Here is a 19,502-nt window from a genome sequence, read left to right on the forward strand (position 1 = left end):
CATCTCATTTTTATACTTTTACCAAGGTCATTTGCAAGTACTAATTTAAATTTCAATTTAAAAATTGGCGCCCTATGGTTAGGTGGTAATGGTAACCCTAATCTCATTTGAAAAGTTGTAGATGGCGTGTTTGCCATTTTAGTGATGTGGAAACCATTACCGTCTAGAGGTGAGAACCATCGATGCGATGTTGTAATACATTTTTGAAACATCGATGTTGGTTTTTTATCATCGATGTCTTTCCCTTTAAAAATTATTTGTACAATTTTTAATACAATGTTTAACTTTTACTGTTTTGTTGGTCAGTTGTCTGACGTCGTAGAGAATATGGACGGAGATCGAAATAGTAAGCTATTTTACCAAATTATGTCCATTGTTAATTAAAGTAAATCAAAATTTTAAGTACATATGTGTGCCTGCACGTGCACGCATTAATTATGGCCATGTATAGACATTTGTATTTTTATTTAAAATCGGCGTTTTAAAATGTAAGTTTTTGAGAAATATACATATATAAAATATTATATTGGGGAGTGACAAAAAAAAGTTCATCCTTGCGAAAGAAAATTGTTTTAAGTGTAAAAAAAAATTTGGAAACATCGATGAAACATCGATGTTCGTGGACATCGAAACTTGTAAACATCGATGTTTTTACACCTCTTATCGCTACTTTACACCAACTGCGCTCATCTCAATCCGCTCTCGCGGGCGAAAAAAAAGTGCAGCAAAAAGTTGGTGCTCCGGTGCTCCGTGTCCAGGAAATAATAAAACTACTGCTTTCGCTTAGCGCGCAATAAAAATATAATCGGTGGGAACAATTAAGTTTGATTTCGATTGATTTTCCCGTCGTCATTATTTGTTTGTCTGTGCGGGCTGCGAAGAAGAGAGTGGGAAGAAAACAACAAAAACAGCGAATTGCATTTTGCGCTTGGTAAGTGTGTGTGTGTGCGTGTGCCTCTTTTGTTATCTCTCCCGTCTCCTCTGCTTCTTCACTTATCCCTTTTTGTTTTTGGCGTCTCACAACAATTTGCCAATTAAAAGCTTTTGACCTCTCACTCTTACAAATAGAACTTATTGTGTTACAAGAGCAACCCCTCTCTTTCACTCCGTCTCCCTATCCCGTTCGATTTTCAATTGAAGCATGACACTAACAAACAAGCCTGTCAAATAAACGGTTGTTGGGCCACATGTTTGTGCTTGTCCTATTCATTGCACTTTATCCTTTGACATTGCTGTGGATTCATATCTTGTTGTTGAAGTGCGAGAGAGACGGATGCTGCCTCTGCCTCGCTCTGCCAATGCCAGCTTTTCATTGAACTTGATACTGAACAGTTTTAAGTGCTCTTTTGGTGTTTTTTTTTTGCAGTGCAAGAGGTTTTCAAGGATGCAGTCACGGTCAAGTTTCTGTTAAAAGAGCCTTTAAGTTAAGCTTAAAAAATGCAAAGCAACGCGTGTAGTATTATCTGAAAAGTCTATTGATAAACTACTGGTAACAATTCCACATCACTTTTATTTTTTAAGTTTTTGGATTAAAAACGGAATTTACATTTTTTACTGAGTAAATTTTCTATAATGTTTATAAATAATGTAGCAATAAGAAAGCTTTTTAACCAAACATTCATCGAAAATATGTATGGTCATTAAAGATAATCTCAATGTTTACTTTGTATAGTGATTGACTGGGCTTATAAAGCCATCAACTTTCATCTTAACACAGCATTCCCTTAAATCTTTAAAAAGCCGCAAAAGGGAATCAAATAAGCAATGAAAAATCCCTGCCAAAAATATGGCCAAAACAGAAGGAAAAAAAGTACAAAGAAAAGTTTTTGGAGTTTGTTGGTTATTCAATTTCAGTTTGTAGTTGTTGTTCCTCTTGCGTATTTGCCTTTATTGCCTGTGACAACTAAGAAGAAGAAGATGAAAAGAAATGCCCAAAAAAAAGCTGAGTAAAGAGAGATTGTGAAAATAAATCTAAGCAAATGAATGGAAGCTCAACAACGGAAAATGCTCAAATTGTATTTACTGCTGACATTTTCACGCCCACCAATATACAAACATTTTTACACACATGGAGAAAGAGAAAATTGTATGTGTCTGTATATTTGGAGCTAAGAAGTCGGAAAGGCTTCTCCACGTTATTTGGTATTCATGAATGAAATCAGAGCTCCATTTTCACACAAGAGGAAGGGAGAAAGGATACGATAGATAATATTCCCTGCCGCGCCGCCTCCTCATGGTTCTCTCCATTCTTATCGCTTTTCTCCTTTCCCTTATCCCCACTTTCTTCCTAAAGTAAAGTAAGACAGGCGCCATCGCCATGGCGCTTTGCATCCTCTTCCTTCTACAGTGGAAACTACGAGTTGAAAGACACACTCCAGAAATTTAAACTCTTCAAGCTAGTTTTCCCTAAAAATAACATTGTCAAGCAATTGTTTGCAAAATGAAAAAATTACATAGAAAATATTTTTTAAATGAAAAATGTAAAAGCAAATACCAAATTTTTATTATTTTTCTTTTCAAATATTGTTTATTAAATTATTATCTTTCCGGTTGCATCAAAACAATTCTAAATTTTAATAATAAAATTAAATTTTTTACGGCTAATGGTCTTATAAAAATACGCCACAAATTAATTGTTTTGCATAATATAAAAATGTTTTATGACTGAATACACATTATTTCATCAAAGTAACAACAGCCCAATACAATTAATAAGGACACTGTCCCAAACATAGTAGAGTTATGGGAAAAATTATGTAATTTTATGTTTTAACATAAGGAACTAGTGTAACAAAAGAAGAGACTATATCGTCAATCCCGAAAAGTAGGCTTTTGTTATTTATTATTCAATTAATATTTGATTTTATAGAGGACCTCTTTAGCTTGGGCCCACTGTAATTGCTTTTCTGCTCCGACCTCTCGACATGTTGCGCATTTAAATCGCACTTGATCAGCGAAGCTTAGTGTGGGTGTGTGGCGGAGTGTGCACTTTGGCACATCAACTTTTTATGGACCCGCCGAGTAGGCATTTTATTTTTACGGCTGAATTAATTTATAGATTTAACCCTGCGCAGGCATAAATTGATTATGCATAGCCATGGAAATAGGAGTCGAAGTCAGGAAAAGGAGCCAAGGATCCCATGGGGCAAGACTCTATAAATAGGGCCAAAGAGCAAGGGTCGCCGGCAATTAGATGAACTTTCCTGCTATCGCATGAATTTATGCATTTTACATGAGTGGGTGTGCTTGTGGCAGGTGATAAACAATTTCGCCGAGCATAAACAATATGGCAGGTAGCACTTACTACGTGTGTCCCCGTCTGTCCGTTTATATTTTATTTTGCCCCCAGGTCAGCCATTGACGTCAGCGGGTCCTCCCTCCCTGGGGTGCAAACGGACCTGTCATCGGAGTACATTAAAGCTTGAGAAGATCTCTTTAATCTGAGGTAATTCCAAATATTTGTATATCCAACTAAATTCAAAACAAGATTATCAAGATTTATGTTGTGAAAATCCAAATTTACTTTTAAAGTTTGCAAGTTTTCTCACACCAAAATTAAATCAGGAGCGTTCCTCCTCGAAATCAGGTCTTTTAAAGTCCTAATAACTGATATTGTAAAGCACACTTGTTGAATGGATAATGAGCAGTTACCCCAAATTCAATAACCCAGTAAACGTAACGTAAAACGGGCAACAATCGGCTCCACCCTCGGCATTTAACACTTGAAGCTTATCTCGTGTGCAATAGCCGCTATCCAAAGTGCTTAACTTTGACACCCGACCAAAGCCAAATTGACAGGTCGCTTCACACACGAGCTATCGACACAGTCGTAGTTGCACAAAAAAAAATCATCATTAAATCGTTTGAATTTGTCTACAGAAACATATGTTTTAATTAATATTTTAACCAATTTTAACTTGCCAAAACGCGAATTCTTAAGCATGAACAAAAGTTTAAGGTTTTTCTTAGTACATATTATAAACAAATATATACGTATGTTCTTATAGATTTAATTTAACCGTCATTATCGAGAGAACTGCGTGAATTAGAATTATAAATATAAATTATAAATTATTTACACTTGTGCCTTAACCCCCGGATTCTAGAGTTCCGATTAAAATTTGTGGGACATTTAAAGTCCCTGATAAGGAAATGGAAAATTCGGTTGGAATCTTTTTAAAGCGAAGATTCTGAATATAATTATTCTTTAATTTTTCTCTGTGTGCTTCCCTGGACATAGACCAGACCGAGCCGCAATTCACCCGCTAACGTCATCAAATGACGCGTATATGTGAACCATATCCTATCCCTTTCCCGATGTCCATGTCAAAGTCTACTTTTAACCCGTGAGATGTGGCCATTGTTGTGGCTTCAGCTGTTTTTGCTTTTGTTGCTCTCTTGCCGAAAGCAATTTCATAAATGGCTTCCGTTTGAATGAAACACGCGCCAGCATTGAACCGGGCAAAAAATACAGCGGAGTAGGGAAAAAGAGGAGCTTAAGTCCCGGTCCCGACCAGCCTTCCATCCCGTGGCTGTCGGTTGTCTAGGCGGCCTCTGTTCATATCTACGTGCTAGATATGCCTGGCGGAGTCTTAATAAATACATAAACAAAATGTGGTGAGAAAGCATGAAAGGAGTTTCTATATCCTTTCTAAGAAGTGTATTTATTTCTAAGAAGCTTACATTTGCTATAAAGTGGATTGGCTATTTTATATTCATCATAAATATTATTTAGTCAATCTACAATTTTTCAAAGAATTATTAATTTTTAAAAATAAGAAAGGGTTGTCCTAAAAGAGCGAATTTAAATAACTTTCCGTATTGATAAGAATACTGTTTATTTGGAAATCTCAACTGGGGAATTGTAAGAACAACAATTTCAAAAGTGCTGAAAGAGTATTTCAAACTTCGATAAGCTCCCTAATTCCATAGATTCTTGTTGCTATATTTTCGTCGTGTGTGCCATGTGTTATGGCGCCACATGAAAATGATAAACAGACTAACAGAGTCATTTCCAAGGTCACATGAGGAGCTAAACCTTCTCTTCGTTATATGTATTTTTTGTGAGACCATAACGGGGTCAAGTCATCGGCATCAGTTACTGTCCGTTAGTCAGTTAACGGGAATTATTGGGTCTGGCAAAAGTCAACGAACCTTATCGGGTGGGTGAGTGACAAAGCATTTCGATTTGGTTAGCTCCAGCAACCAGGAAATAAAGGAGACCGACTGTGATGATGCTGGCCTTGATTAATGCTGAATGCACATTTAAAAGCTTCCTATGTCGGGGGGAAAAAAACGGAACGAAAAAAAAGCAATCCGTGCTTAATTCAATTTGCATGTGCATGTTGCATGAGAGTCCGAGCGAGGAATTGTTTATAAATAAATTAACAAAGCCGTAACAAGCGGTGACCCTCGGACTTCCATCTAGAACAATGCCATCGTCGTCTGAGCATCTGTATAAAAGAGGGGCAAAAGTGCGAGGCAGAAGGATGAATATTGGCGTTGGCAATTTGGCTAGGTAAATTCTAAAAAATAAATCTCATCAAAATGTATGACATAAAATAAACCAAGCAGGAATAACTGAGACATTATTATAGGACAATTTTAAAATCAAATTATTTTTCTTAAAAATTGTAAACAATATTTCAGAATATTTTGATTGGCCTTATAAAGTTTCGTTTTTAAACCCCATTCTTTGATTTCTGTTTAATAGATAAACAGAAGAATACTATATTAAAAAAAATTCTTTTTATAATTCAGCTTTTTTTATGTAGGGGTGTCAACCCTTCTGATAGGACAAGTGCAAGTGCACAAGATGACAGAGAGGAGGAGAAGCTGAATGCCATGGCAACCACTCTCGATGGTCAAGAAACAGGGGGATTAATTCTCTGTGGGTGTGTGCCATAGTAGGTGTTCGCTAATGGCTGAGAACAAAGAACTGTTGCAGGGGCCATTAGTCAGCATCGCTCTCGCTGCCTTTCGTCACCTCCCCTTTCCCCTGTGCAAATATTTCCGCATTGTTCAGCTGCACCAAACAGTTGATTAACGACCTCTCTCTCTCAAGCTTTCAACACTTAAAGAAATCGTCCTATACAAATAGTTATAAAACAATACATTAACCGATAGGGGTATCCCAAAGTTATTTTTAAGAAAAGCTATAAGAAGCGGTGAAAAAAGATTCACGATTTCAAAATTCTGACCCATTTCTATTGTGTTCAGAATGTTATTATTATTTTAAAAAATATTAATTTAAAATTGGATTTTGTATTGTTCATTTTATTTAAAGTATTTTAATTTTTAAATAATATTATATAATAATTTTATTAAAAAATATTTTAAAACACAAAAATAAAATTTAATAATAAATAAAAAAAATAAATTAAATAATAAATAAATAAAAAATAAAATATTTTAATATAGTTAGCAAATACAATTTGATAATAGATAACCAAAAAAATCTACTAAATCAATTATTTTCTAGGTGTATTTAAATGTTTCCCGCCATTACTTTTTGCATTTCATTTGAAATGCACGGCTAAAATGTCGTCATGAACAAAAATCAATAAATACGCGCGAAAGGAAAGTAACAACCACACCGAGAAAAAAAACCGTTCTCATCGATGTTGATTTTAGTATTTTCGATCACAAAACCTAGCCGAGATCGAAAATACTAAAATCAACATCGATGTCATCTCGGTTTTGAGAATGGTTTTTGAGTATGTGTGCTATCGATATCGAGATGACGTCTTCTCGGTTTCAACATCGAATCGATGTCGATTTTAAGATACAAATTGAATAAGAAGAAGAAAAAAAATAATTGAGGAATCGGGAATTTTGCCTCTTGCACCCCCTCCTGTCCCCGTCGGTGTTGTTGTTGGTTCCCCCCGTTTCTCAACTTATTTTTCTTTCCTTTATTTAAACACATGGATGACGTCACACTATACTATGTTCGTATATAAGAACACATTTAGTTATAATTAACAAATGATAAATATAAAATTCAAATAACTTACTATCTTGGGAAAAACACCTTTGGTCGGTCGTGGGAATCGAACCCGTTGCCTCACAGTTTGCAGTCAAACACTCTACCAGCTGCGCCATGGAAGCATCACATGAGGCGCTGTACAAAGTTTAATCACATTTTGTTCTCTTGGGTTCTTGGTTTTTACTCTTATTAAGCCATTTATGTGTGTTAGATTAACAAAATCCTAATTTGTATTAAATATAAATATTAATGAGTAAAAAAAAAAAAAAACGCAAAGAATTTCCGCCTCGACGCGGGACTGAACACACACTTCCGACTATGCGCTTACAAAACATATAATCCGCACGCTTTAGTCCCCTAGGCTACCGATATCATGAAGCATGACTGCCCGATAGCTACAAGAGAGGAATTCGGCCTCTCCGCCCTTTTCCTCTCATTTTTTCGATGTCTTTTCCTCACGTCCCTCGTCCACAACATAAAAACTGAGATTGACTTTGACTGGGAATACTAGAATCAACACTGCTTTCATCTTGATATCAAGAAGAAAAAAGTGAGAATACGAATACTAAAATCAAGATCGGTCGATGTTGATTTTTTTCGTTCTCAATTTTTCTGGGTGCATAAGCATCACCTGAATTTTTTGAAATCTGACACAGTTCTCATTCCTTTTCTTAATTTCAGCATTTTTGCATTTTCCCAGTTCTTGTTATTGTTTTCCCCTTTTACTTTCGTGTTTGCATACAGAAATTTTGCATGCGGCAGGCGAGAAAATTTGCATGCAATGAAACAACAATAAACATGAGCCGAGTTGTTTGTACACGTATATCATATATGTACCCTGGTTATACATATATGTATATTTATTTACGAGTCTGAAAAATCAGATTAAAGTAATTGTCTGGTTAACTTTTTGGCTTCTGTTCATTTTCCCACGCTATTGAAATCGTTATTAAATACAAAAATCTATTAAGATTTTATTTTACCTACAAAATGAATACTGATCCTACGAATTTAAATGGCAAGTTATCAACTTTAAATGAAAGACTTTACCAAACAAGTCCCATCCGTCGAGAAACTCAATTAAAAACCCATTTATCCCCAGCGCCCAAAAGGAAACTTTAAAGAGTGTTCGCCACTTGATTTAACGACATTGTGCTGCTATCTATATTTGGATTGGCAAATAACATTGAGCGGGGTAGGTCAGTTATAGAGTGTGGGGTAAAATAGAAGAGAAAGGGGGAAAGTGAGTTTGTGGAGGAGGGTCATTCGTTGAGGGTGTTGCTTTTGCTTTGTCCGTATCGATTTTCGTGGCGCCAGATAAGATATATTTTTGTGACTACTGTAATTTCAACCGGGGCAGTCAATTTGTCGCCCAATCTGTATAGCTGCATTAGGGTGTATCGTTTTGTATAAATGCAAAGTATGTATAGAAATTATAATAGGACAATCTTTAATATTAAACTCCAGAAAATTTGGGAATATAATAAAATAACAGTGTCAAGCTTACAGCTCTGTATTTAATTTTTCTACATCCCCCAGTAGTTTGCAGACAACCCGATTCACCCTAGTTTTTATAGTCTGTCTACGCTCAAGTATGAAAAAATATGTCAAACATTGTTGACATTTATTTGGTTAAATAAATGGCGAAGGAACTGCAGAAATGTGTGTCGGGAGCCAGATAACATTTCCCACTGCCATCAACATGACTTCACCGCGTTTTTTTTCTTCTCCATTTTTTCAGTAACTATTGTGAGCACTGGTGTTCTTTTTTCAGAAGATTCCTGTGGCGCCTTTGTTTCGGCCTCGGTCAGTTTTTTATTTTGGCTTTTAATGCCCCTGGCTGAAAGCAAAAGTGCAGAAAGTTTCGTCTAAAAATACTTTTAGTTGGGCATTTAAGAGCTGCAGGAAGGAAATGCCCTTAACTGAACGGAAAGAATGGGGAAGGTGAATGTCTGGAATAGTTCGAACCCTGATTACCTCTTAATGAGACTTTGGGTCAGTTTCAGGGAGTGGATTTCCTTACTTCAGCAAGGGTCATTAACCATAATGTATAATTTGTAAGGTTACCAGGTTTTTTTTATGGAATAATATGAAACTACAACAAATAGTAGTTAATGTGATATTTACCTAATGATATTGCTTTTTCTTTGTGAATATCCATAAGTATTCAAATTAATATAGCCAATAGAGGCCCTCAACAAATTATAACTCAAGGCATATTTTTGTAATATAAGTTAATTAGTGTCGAACCCCATTCGAATGTGGTTCCGATATTATTAGATAGGTAATTTTGCCGATAAAAAATAAATGAAAAGCATAAATAAAATTCAAATAAATATTACGTTCAACATAATTGCAATAATTTATTTTTCGCCGCCAAGTATTTGGCACACTTCTACTATGTTCCATTGAAACAGTTTTATCTAATCTCCTGGCTCTCAGCTTAGTTCACACTTAAATGTGCTCATATAATAATAATAAGGATCCCTTAGTCGCACCCACGCCCATAAAAATGTAACGCCCACATCGGTTGTCCTTGGTAACCGAGTTCAGGTCTTGGCTTCTGTCCAGAAGGACAGTGGTGACCCCAGAAATCTCCTTTGAGGACTCGTGCACTGGGGTCAAAGCTAATTATGCGAAAGGCAAACAATTTGGCGAGACTATGGTCAACACCTCGGACACCTCGATGGGGTGGTATAATAATATAATAGCGTGTTGCCTTGGCATCCACAGCTTACAGGAAAAGAAATGAGTCGAGGAAGCGCCTCCCGGGAGGCTGTGTAAATTTTTGCCATAAAACTTGGGCGCCTCGAGTGTTTTGGCTCCGGCACAGAAAGCAAAAATGAAAAAGACCCGTTTTTGGTTTCCTTAGGATTTAAATGCAAATTTAGAAATAAGAAAAACATTTTATTTTATTTTAAAATATGAGTCTGTGTATATGGGCACTTCCAAAATGTCGCTCGGGACATTTGCACACATTTAAAGTTGAAAAAAAATTGTAAAACAATGGATTTTAATTTTAATTATGGGCTTTTCTTTTCACTCTTTCCAAGCTCTATTTTTTGGTAAAAATCTTGATTTTGTACCGCTTTTAGTTTTTAAGATATCGGTAAAAAACTGCCGTATTCGCTCGGGACAAAAATAGAAGTGGATTTCGGGGAAGTTCATACAACACCAGAAATTAGCGAATTCTGATGGAATATTTTATTGCGATTTTTTTTAGAATGTTGTTCAAACATGTCGCTGTGAAATGCTTTTGGTTTTACTCAAAAATTCTTTGCCGTTTTTTTTTATGCAGTCTCAACCACATTCGCTCGGGACATGTCGCTCGGGACATTTTTTCCGACGGTTTTGTAAAGCGAATTTCTTTACCTCTATCTCTCAATTGCTGGATGTTTTGCTTTTAACTTAATAGTTTAGCATGTGAATGAAGCATTCAGTACAGAAAAATGTCACATATTAGCATTCCTATAGGATAAATTAACAACAGAAGACAGGTCCAAAAAATAACAAAAAAATAGCCAAAAACTGATTTTTGCGTAAATTGGTGGAGTTTGTCATAAAAATAATCAAACTATACTCCAAATTTGTAGTTAAGCTCAGTATCCAACTAATTAGAAACTAATATCGGGGCAAAATCATGTGGAAATATGTTTTTTTCAAGTTTTAAGGTTTTTGGCTTGGTGGACTTTTTTTTGGAAGTGCCCATATAGTTAATGCTATCATAATATTATTCATTAAAATATTATTTTAAATTATCTGACTGTTACTGCTATCAAAATTTAAGATATCAATACAAATAATCTTGTTCCTTGTTATTTTTGTAAAATATGATGTCACAAATGAGATTTTAATCTTATCTCATAACCATAGATTTTCCATGTGTATCTCGATTTGACCTTCTTATAAGCAGATTCTCCACCTTCTTCACCCTACAAGAATCAACTTTTTGCGACGAAATACGTTTTTATGTCGTTCCCTTTTCCAAAAGCCGCCTTTATGAGTCGTTTTGTTTTCGTTGGGGCGGCGAGAGTATTTAACATATTTCGTTGGCGGTCTTGTTATTCACTTGAAAAAGTTCGCCAAGGATGTGTGTTTGTGCTTATGACTGCTAGACATGGTAAAGTATCTCCGGCTATTGTTGTGGTGTGTGGTTTACGAATGCGGGCGCTAGTTCAAGGTCGCATAATTGTGTTGGGGAGGGTCTACTAAAATATGAAAATTGCTCCGAGGGAATCAAATTCCAAGTAATGGCATCCTTAGCATGCACAAGTATGTTAATTTTATAAGCTCGACCCAAGAAAATGTTAATGTAGGCATTTTTTTTATAATACACATGCCATCATCTCATCTACAAGTGGGAAAAAACTTAAAAATGCTTTACTTTAAATTGCTTTTTCAGCAAAACTATGCGTTTAAGTTATGAAAAAGAGTGTGTTATTATATATTTATATTTTTCCTATTTTATGAATTTTCAGCACCAATTCACACACCTTGCACCAGGAACAATTTAAAGAAGAAGACTGAACCACCACGCCCACAAAATACTTGTAAACTAGTGAATCAAAGGCCACCGCTCAAATAACTCAGAAATACCAAGTCGAAAGCACAACAAAATCCGAGACCAAGCCAATCCAAACCAAGATGTCGTCGCGTTCCAAGGAGAGAGTTGTCACTGCATTCCGCAAAATCTTCCACAAGTCCAGCAATAATAATAATAATAACAACAACAATAGCTCTAATAATAACAACAATGACAAGGTCGATGGAGCCACTGGCAGCAGTCCGAACAATAACAATAATAACAATCACGAGGGGGCAGCTCCCTCTTCGGCAGGAGGCGGGGCAATGGGCGGTGGAGCTGTGGGCGGCGGTTCATCGGGATCATCTGGTGCCTCCAAGAATGCCGTAGTTCGAATGGCAGCCGAGCAGGCTGTTTGGGATTCCCCAGGCAAGCGGCGACGACAAGATCACAAGTGAGTCTAGATAAAAAAGCAAAGAAAACCCAAAAAAATTTTATTCCGAAATTTGTGTATGGGGAGCTAATTGCGGAACTTAAAATCCAACTCTCAGGGTGGCGCCGACGACGGGACGCCAACTGATGGCGGCGCCGGATCAGACCATTCGATCCCGCCGCCTCATGAAGGAGTATAGAGAAATGGAACGCCTCCAGTCAAAGAAAGATGCTGTCTTCACGGTGAGTTTAGATCTTGGTTCTTTGAATTTTAATATTATTAATTAATTAATATTATATTATTAATTAATTTACAGGTGGAACTCGTCAGCGACAGTCTGTTCGAGTGGCACGTACGCCTGCATGTGATTGATCCAGACTCGCCTTTGGCCAGGGATATGGTCGAAATGGGGGTGCCGGCCATCCTGTTGCACCTCAGTTTCCCCGACAACTTCCCCTTCGCCCCGCCGTTCATGCGCGTGGTGGAGCCGCGCATCGAGAAGGGTTACGTGATGGAGGGCGGGGCCATCTGCATGGAACTCCTAACGCCCCGCGGATGGGCCAGTGCCTATACGGTGGAGGCGGTCATCATGCAGTTTGCAGCCAGCGTAGTCAAGGGTCAGGGCAGGATCACGCGCAAGCCAAAGAGTACAAAGGAATTCACTCGGTAATTTTATATACATAAATATAAGATCAAAACGAACTAATTCTTATTTCTTCTGCAGTCGCCAGGCCGAGGAGTCGTTCCGTTCGCTGGTAAAGACGCACGAGAAGTACGGATGGGTGACGCCCGCCCTGTCCGACGGCTAAGGGACGAGATTCCGTATCGCAAGGGAACTCAGCTCAGATGCTCTGCGTTTGCCAACCACCCAACCAATGCAATTTAATATTCAGCCACCCAGCAAGAATCTTGCTCATAGTAATCCATCAAGCCATCGTCTATGCCCATTACTCTTCTCTCGATGCGTTTCCATCTACTTAGTCAAGTAACGAACGATTTCAATTGCAAACCATCCAAAACGCAACAGAAGGAACTCTTGGAAACAACAAGGAAACACACACAAAGAACAAAGGAAAAACGCGCAGCAAGCAACAAATTAGCTTAAAATGTAATTCTAGCTCGTAGTCGTCAGTAAAACGGAAATTTCGTCGAATACAAAAAATGGATAATTAAGTATTATTAGTTGATCAGAAACGTAAATCCAAGAACGATGAACAGCCACTTTCCAAAACATTTTCAATCGCCTAGCGCTTATTATTAAGTTACGAAAGGTTTACAGAATCAATTAGTCTGATGTCTTGGTTCGACTGTGTTATTATAATTTTTTGTGATTTTTGTTAAAGTTAAAACAAACCATGAAGAAACCAAATTACAAGAGCAGCTTGTAAGCATGAGTGCGTTCCTCATATATCGCTCTTTTTCTTTAAGTTACGCATAATAAATAAATGTAACATGTGTCTCTAATCGCATTTTTAATGAAGGCCTCCAGCGAATTAAAATTCAAATTTTTTCATAAATCATACATTTTATTTTTACGCAGTACAATATTATAAGAAATAATCTCACCAAAAAAAGGGAAACAGTTACGACAGATTTTTAAAAAAACTGAATGTCTTTAGGGAAACAAATTCCCCAAAAGCTCGTTGTAAAAAAAAAATTGGAAATAATTTGGTTTTGTTTTTTATCGAGTCGTAGGTCATATGCTGATAAAATGCGGCACTTGAGGGTTCTGCTTTTTATATTTATTTATTTACTTATAAATTTTATTTGCTATTCCAATTGTTTTCATAAATCAAATAATTTAAAACTATCTGAAGGGGTTTCTTAATTTTTTTCTAAACAAATACAACCATTCTATTTGTTTTCACTTGAAAAAATATTAATTTACAAGTGTTCTTAAAAAATAAATTTTAAATTTATAAAAACACAACTTCCCCATTGCCGTAGCAGCGAGTAAATTTGAATTGCGCGCGCATAGTGTTGAACAGCGGTTGTACGCAGAGCTGCATGACGTGTGCCTCAAGAGGCAAAAAAATGCCGCAGGGCAAACATCAGCTGATTAGACAAAAAACAAGTGATATAATTCTACGAAATCATTAAGCGTAATTATCTTTAAATAATACACTAGATGAATACTAGCCATAGTTCACTTACCTCGAGTAAATAACATTTTTGTAATATTTTTCAGGCCATGCCTGGTATGTCATACCGCTTGTTCGTGTATGTGGTCACTCGAGTTTAGGCGTTTGCCAACACTATAAAAAAACTAAACGGGTATAGCTGAAAATTACAATCGCAGGACACAATTTTGTAAGTATTTTAGGGCAATTGCACGTGTTTTAAGCCAACTTAAGGTAGTGCAAAGTGTTCTTCAGGATTTGGCAAAGCTAAATCAGCATTTATTTCAAAGGGCTAGTGACATTTAGGGCGTGAAAAGTGGCTGCCAAAAGTTGCCTCAATGGGCACGCAGTTTGTGGGTGAAAAAAGTAGACAGTCGCTCTGCCCGCGTTGGCAGCGACGTCGACAGCGCTGCCGCTGCGCCCCGAAGTCCTGCGGAAAATCGGGAAATTCTTTGCCACCCTAGGAAGTCGGAAAATGCTGTGGGAAACGGAAACGCAATGTTATAATAACACGCCGGAGCTCGGAATGATTTTGCAGACTGATCGTTCTTATAGGATATAAAGGATATAGTCTTGGCTTTTAAGATTATATCTTTGGAAAATATTTCTGACACTTTTGGAAAGCAATTTAAGATGTTTAATTATACTATCTTTAAAATCAGACAAGTTATGTCAATTTTCTATGGTTAGAGCTTATCGTAGATCTGCAATTTGTAATCAAACCGGGAAGATATAATATTAATACTTTCTTATGATATCAAAAATAATGTTTGAATATCAAAACGATATTAAATCGAATTTGGTTGGACTGCAACGTATTAGGTATATATTGTCATCGTCATCAATTGAACAAATTTAAAGGTTAATAAACTGGCATAGAGTGTAGATACAAACATTTAAGGTATTTGTGTATAATTACCTTAAAAAGAATAACTAATAAAATTCCGAGCTCGTCATCTATAATTTCCAATTTCAAACTAGACTAAAAATAATTAAAAACAAGAGAGAACGCTATAGTCGGGTGCCCCGACTATCAGATACCCGTTACTCAGCTAAAGGGAGTGCGAAGGAGATGGAGAAAAACTTTGATCCGTCGTAACTTTTTAACGAATGGTCCGATTTAAAAAATTTCTTCTACATTTCGATAGGTATTGATAAACACAATAAAACTGCATTTCTACTTTTCCAAAATATTGAAATTTTTAAAATCGTACATTAGCGATTGTGGGCGTAAGAGGGGGCGTGGCACCCTTTTGAAACAAACTTGCGCTGCGTAGGAACTCCTAGAATCTGCATGCAAAATGTCAATCTTCTAGCTTTTATAGTTTCCGAGATCTCAGCGTTCATACAGACAGACAGACAGACAGACAGACAGACAGACAGACGGACAGACAGACGGACAGACGGACATGGCTAGATCGACTCGGCTAGTGATCCCGATCAAGAATATATATAGTTTATAGGGTCGGAAACGCTTCCTTCTACCTGTTACATACTTTTGCACGAATCTAATATACCCTTTTACTCTACGAGTAACGGGTATAAATACAGGTACCTATTCTCAACGTAATCAATTAACAATGCGTTACAGCTGGTTTCTTAAAATAGCAAGATAGTAAAATTGTACAAATATCAGTAAATCCATAGTTTCAAAAGATACCCGACTGTAATTTGGATGCACCAAGTAAACACTCTACAGCTGCTACCTAATATAGCCCTACCCTCTGCAAGGGTATATAAATAACCCTAGGAACCAAGAAGTAAACAGCATTTATTTTTAGATAGACGGCAATGGAATCGGAGACGAAAGCCAGCGGCGAGGAGAAGCAGCAGGAAAACCCCTCGACAGTGCCCATGGACACTCTGGATCCGCCGCCACCGAGTGGCAGCTCGAAGACCCTCAAACGTTGCCTAAGTGTGCCCATAATCCGGACTCCGCCGGCGGGAAAATCGGGAAAAACACCGATGACGACACGCGCAGCTGCAGCGGCTGCTCTGGCGGCCAAGGAGCACGAGCAGACGCCCAAGAAGAGCCAACAGGTGCTGGATATCCAGATGCCGAATGTCCCATCGATCGATTGCTTCGGCAAGAACATACATATACGATCCCAGCCCAATTCCCGGGAGGTTTCCCCGGCGCCCATCTTCAACATATTCACACCTCGAGCAAGGAGGTATTCGGCTAGTTACAGTCCCTTGACCACTGCCGCCAATGGAGCCACCCTTTGCCTAACTCCCCGGGTCTCCCAGCTGAGGCAAGAGGAATGCGCGGATCTGAATAGCCGGGAGGTAAATCATGAGCGCGAAGTTCACCGAGAAATACAAATCTCCCAGAGCTGGGAAGACTTAACTCTGGTGGCCGAGAACTGGTCGTGCAAATCGGACGAGTTCTCGAACCCCCTGCAAGTCAGTCTGCCACCCACTGGCACTACCAGTTGCTCCAGTCCCAGTCCCACAAACAATCGTGCGGGCATGAGGCTACCATATTCCCCGTCGCCCACGAGGCGAACATTCGCCACCAGGAGATCGATGTCTCCCATCGCCATGAGACCATCTCAGCTGGGTCCCGTGAAGAGGAAGTTTGAACTGGACGATAATCCCACGCAGGGCAGCAACTGGAGTGTTTACTCTCCTCCGCCCATGAAGAAGATATTCACGGAAAGGTGAGATATAAGATCAGCTATAAATTTAGTTTCAATTAAAATCAGTAAAATCTGCACTAAGATATTAAGTAATATTTACTTTTAAATACAATAGAATACAATTCAAATATTTTTTTAAACCGTTGAACATGCAATCTATTTTTAAAATAATATTTAATTTCGCCGTAAATTTTTTGCTTAAGCCTATTTTAATTACAATATCTTTGGCTTTTGGGGTAATTAAACTCACGGCACGCTTTATAAAAGTTTAGTACATGCTTTTGTGCGAAGTATCTGATCGGGTTCCTATAAATAATAAGATAACAAACTTTATTTTTGTTCTAAGCTTCCAGTGGCGTGAAGCTTTTAATACTCGTCCCATTTATTTTTGAAGATCCGCAGTACTCACCTAAATACAATTTTGTCGATGAAGTTATTATCGTATTTTTAATTTATTTTTTATATATTTTACTATAAAAATTACCTCTATCAAAAAAATATTTGATAACCTTCTTCATCGAGGGATTTTTCTTTATGTGGGGCATTTAAATTCTTGTATAAAGAGTTTTTTAATACCATTCTTCTCAGAAGCTAAAAATATATTACTTCGGGCCTTTTTGTAAAAAATAAATTTAGATTTTATTTACTTTGTGTTCTAATTGTGTGGCCGCCTAAACATTCTTCATAAATCTAAAAATAAATGCTATAAAGTTGTGTTGTACGAGAACCATTAATTAAATTATATTAGATGTTCAATAGTGCATATACAAGCAATTGTGCAACTTGTTGAGTACATACAACAAGGGTAAAATTTATTTAAAAATGCTAAGGGTTTTATTATATAGGCCACATTTAGGAACCATATAAATTCTTAACAATTTTAAAACCCATATAAAATCTGACAAATTTTATTAATTTACTCAAATGTATCATCACTTTCTTCCCAATTCAGTCGCGGCTCCTCACCGGTGTGTCAATCGCCGTCGTCGGTCTGTCCCAGTCCCGATTCCGGAACCTTTGATGGCCGAATTACGCCCAAGCTGTTCATCTCGAAGCTGTGCACAAATAATACGGTGAGCGGAAGTGGAATCAATAACAATAGCAGCAGCTCGGGATGTCCGTCACCCGTTTCCGCTTCGCCCGGAGGTGTGGGCAGTGGGCCGAATCTGGAGGCGGCCATGTGCCTTGTTTCCGGCGGCAGCCAGAGTCAAAGTATCGACGAGGGAATCTCGATACCCGAATCGGAGTCGCACTCCTCCTGCCGCAGTCGCACCTCCTCCATCCTGTCCACCGCATCCTCCAGCACTCAGGTGCTGGTCAACGATTTGGTGGATGATGCCACTCTAATGGACGATGCCAAAAGCGAGACCTCCTCGATCGGTGGATGTTCCACCATCAGCATAGAGTCGTCCTCCTGCGACAGTGGTGCCAAAACAGCTGCCACTTTTCTGAATCGCCTTGTCGTGGATTCAGATGGCGGGGGTTCCCCGCTTGCACAGAAGAGCTTCTATATCAACAAGCAGGGATTGTCGGGCGCCAAGAAGTTTGTCGTCAATCACGAGAGATCGGGAGCCACCAGCAAAGATGTGCCGCCAAAGCTTTAAGAAACGCGTGGAAACATACGCAGTTTAGCTTAGCTTAGGGGTCGATTTTGGGGATGCTAAATTAATGTAACAATCTCAGGCTCCAAAAATTAATCTTTGGTTAATTTTAAGTGATTTGCTTTGAATTCTTTATGAACTATATATGAGTACCAACGGGTTAAAAAAATCTAACAAATATCCATGCCTCTTGTCTTCCAAGAAACACTTGATCAAAAATAGCTAGATTCTTTTAAAGTTGTACATTTTCAATAATTCTAATAGACCTTAACGCAAATTTTCTTATGGTTAAATTATATTTCAAAAAAGTAAACTTAGGAGTGTAGGAACTAAGTGTGAAAACACACCCACAAGCAATATTTATTACTAATTAATTTAAAAGAATTTGAATCTGTTAAAACCTCATTTATATTTATTTCTTTTAGTATTCAAAGCAAAGTTTCCTGAAAAAGACCAAAGATAAAATAGCGGTACTAGGATTTTTGTAAACAAAAAATCGACCCAAAATACCCAATCACACGCTTCAGTTGGGGGTTTCATTTGATCCCCTGACTTGCTATATATTAGACCGTAGCTTTGATGTACATAGTTAAGTTGTTTGTCTGAAGTTCTAAACCATCTTGCATATCATTTATCGCAAAACACACTCACACGCCCTTTCACCCCTAGCAAACATTCGTTTTTAATATGTTAGCATAAGGTTTATTATATATAGCCAGAGTTATTTTCTCCGCTCTTTGTGTTATATTATGTTCTTCATTTCCAATGTTTCGATTTACCAATAGTTTTTTTTTTCTAAGTAAAAGTTAGTACGCCCATATATTTATGGTTACTTTAGTTTTGTTAGTAGTCGCCACCTCACCCTAGATTTAACCTAACGAAAACCCAATTTTGCCAAATATGTTTCCTCTATGCCTATATGTATAATCCAGCATTATATTGCCTATAATGTGATCCAATTAATCGCGGATATCTGCGCGTATCCCTTAAAAGAAACTGATCAATATATATTCGCATATATTATATAGGTTTACGATTCGATTATAATTATCGTAAGCGAATTTACGTAGTTTCAGGAAAAAAGTTATACTTAGAAAGGATCCAGATGGAAAGAATTTCCGATTAAAAATTTTTTCAATAGATCAAAATTGTTTGTTTTAATAAATTTTTAGGAATACATTTTTGGGGACAATGATATT

General features: G+C 37.4%; 2 protein-coding genes across 3 annotated transcripts; both read left to right on the plus strand.

Annotated features, from left to right (window-relative positions):
• Window positions 1-682: 682 nt before the first annotated feature.
• Window positions 683-13,399, plus strand: LOC108062474 (ubiquitin-conjugating enzyme E2Q-like protein CG4502). Its single transcript, XM_044394914.2, has 5 exons — window positions 683-931; window positions 11,464-11,961; window positions 12,059-12,182; window positions 12,257-12,606; window positions 12,665-13,399. The coding sequence occupies exons 2-5, from the start codon at window positions 11,630-11,632 to the stop codon at window positions 12,747-12,749; spliced, it is 891 nt and encodes a 296-aa protein (XP_044250849.1). The 5' UTR covers window positions 683-931; window positions 11,464-11,629; the 3' UTR covers window positions 12,750-13,399.
• A 761-nt stretch (window positions 13,400-14,160) lies between these two features.
• LOC108062465 (mucin-21) lies at window positions 14,161-19,451 on the plus strand. Of its 2 annotated transcripts, none has more exons than XM_017149167.3 (3): window positions 14,161-14,250; window positions 15,842-16,723; window positions 17,655-19,451. In XM_017149167.3, exons 2-3 carry the CDS (start codon window positions 15,852-15,854, stop codon window positions 18,304-18,306), a joined length of 1,524 nt encoding a protein of 507 aa, XP_017004656.2. In that variant the 5' UTR covers window positions 14,161-14,250; window positions 15,842-15,851; the 3' UTR covers window positions 18,307-19,451. The 2 variants fall into 2 exon arrangements, with proteins under 2 accessions (XP_017004656.2, XP_070074812.1); XM_070218711.1 differs by having other exon boundaries at window positions 14,177-14,250; window positions 15,846-16,723.
• The last annotated feature ends 51 nt before the right edge of the window (window positions 19,452-19,502 follow it).

Source organism: Drosophila takahashii, chromosome 2L (assembly GCF_030179915.1).
Source record: "Drosophila takahashii strain IR98-3 E-12201 chromosome 2L, DtakHiC1v2, whole genome shotgun sequence".
Lineage (NCBI taxonomy): Eukaryota > Metazoa > Arthropoda > Insecta > Diptera > Drosophilidae > Drosophila > Drosophila takahashii.

Excerpts from the sequence above, each read along its gene's own strand:
- LOC108062474 (XM_044394914.2), top strand. The coding sequence starts at position 11,630 with ATGTCGTCGCGTTCCAAGGAGAGAGTTGTCACTGCATTCCGCAAAATC. Across the intron at positions 11,962-12,058 it reads CGGCGACGACAAGATCACAA|GGTGGCGCCGACGACGGGAC; the intron begins GTGAGTCTAGAT and ends TCCAACTCTCAG. Across the intron at positions 12,183-12,256 it reads AGAAAGATGCTGTCTTCACG|GTGGAACTCGTCAGCGACAG; the intron begins GTGAGTTTAGAT and ends ATTAATTTACAG.
- LOC108062465 (XM_017149167.3), top strand. The coding sequence starts at position 15,852 with ATGGAATCGGAGACGAAAGCCAGCGGCGAGGAGAAGCAGCAGGAAAAC. Across the intron at positions 16,724-17,654 it reads AAGAAGATATTCACGGAAAG|TCGCGGCTCCTCACCGGTGT; the intron begins GTGAGATATAAG and ends TTCCCAATTCAG.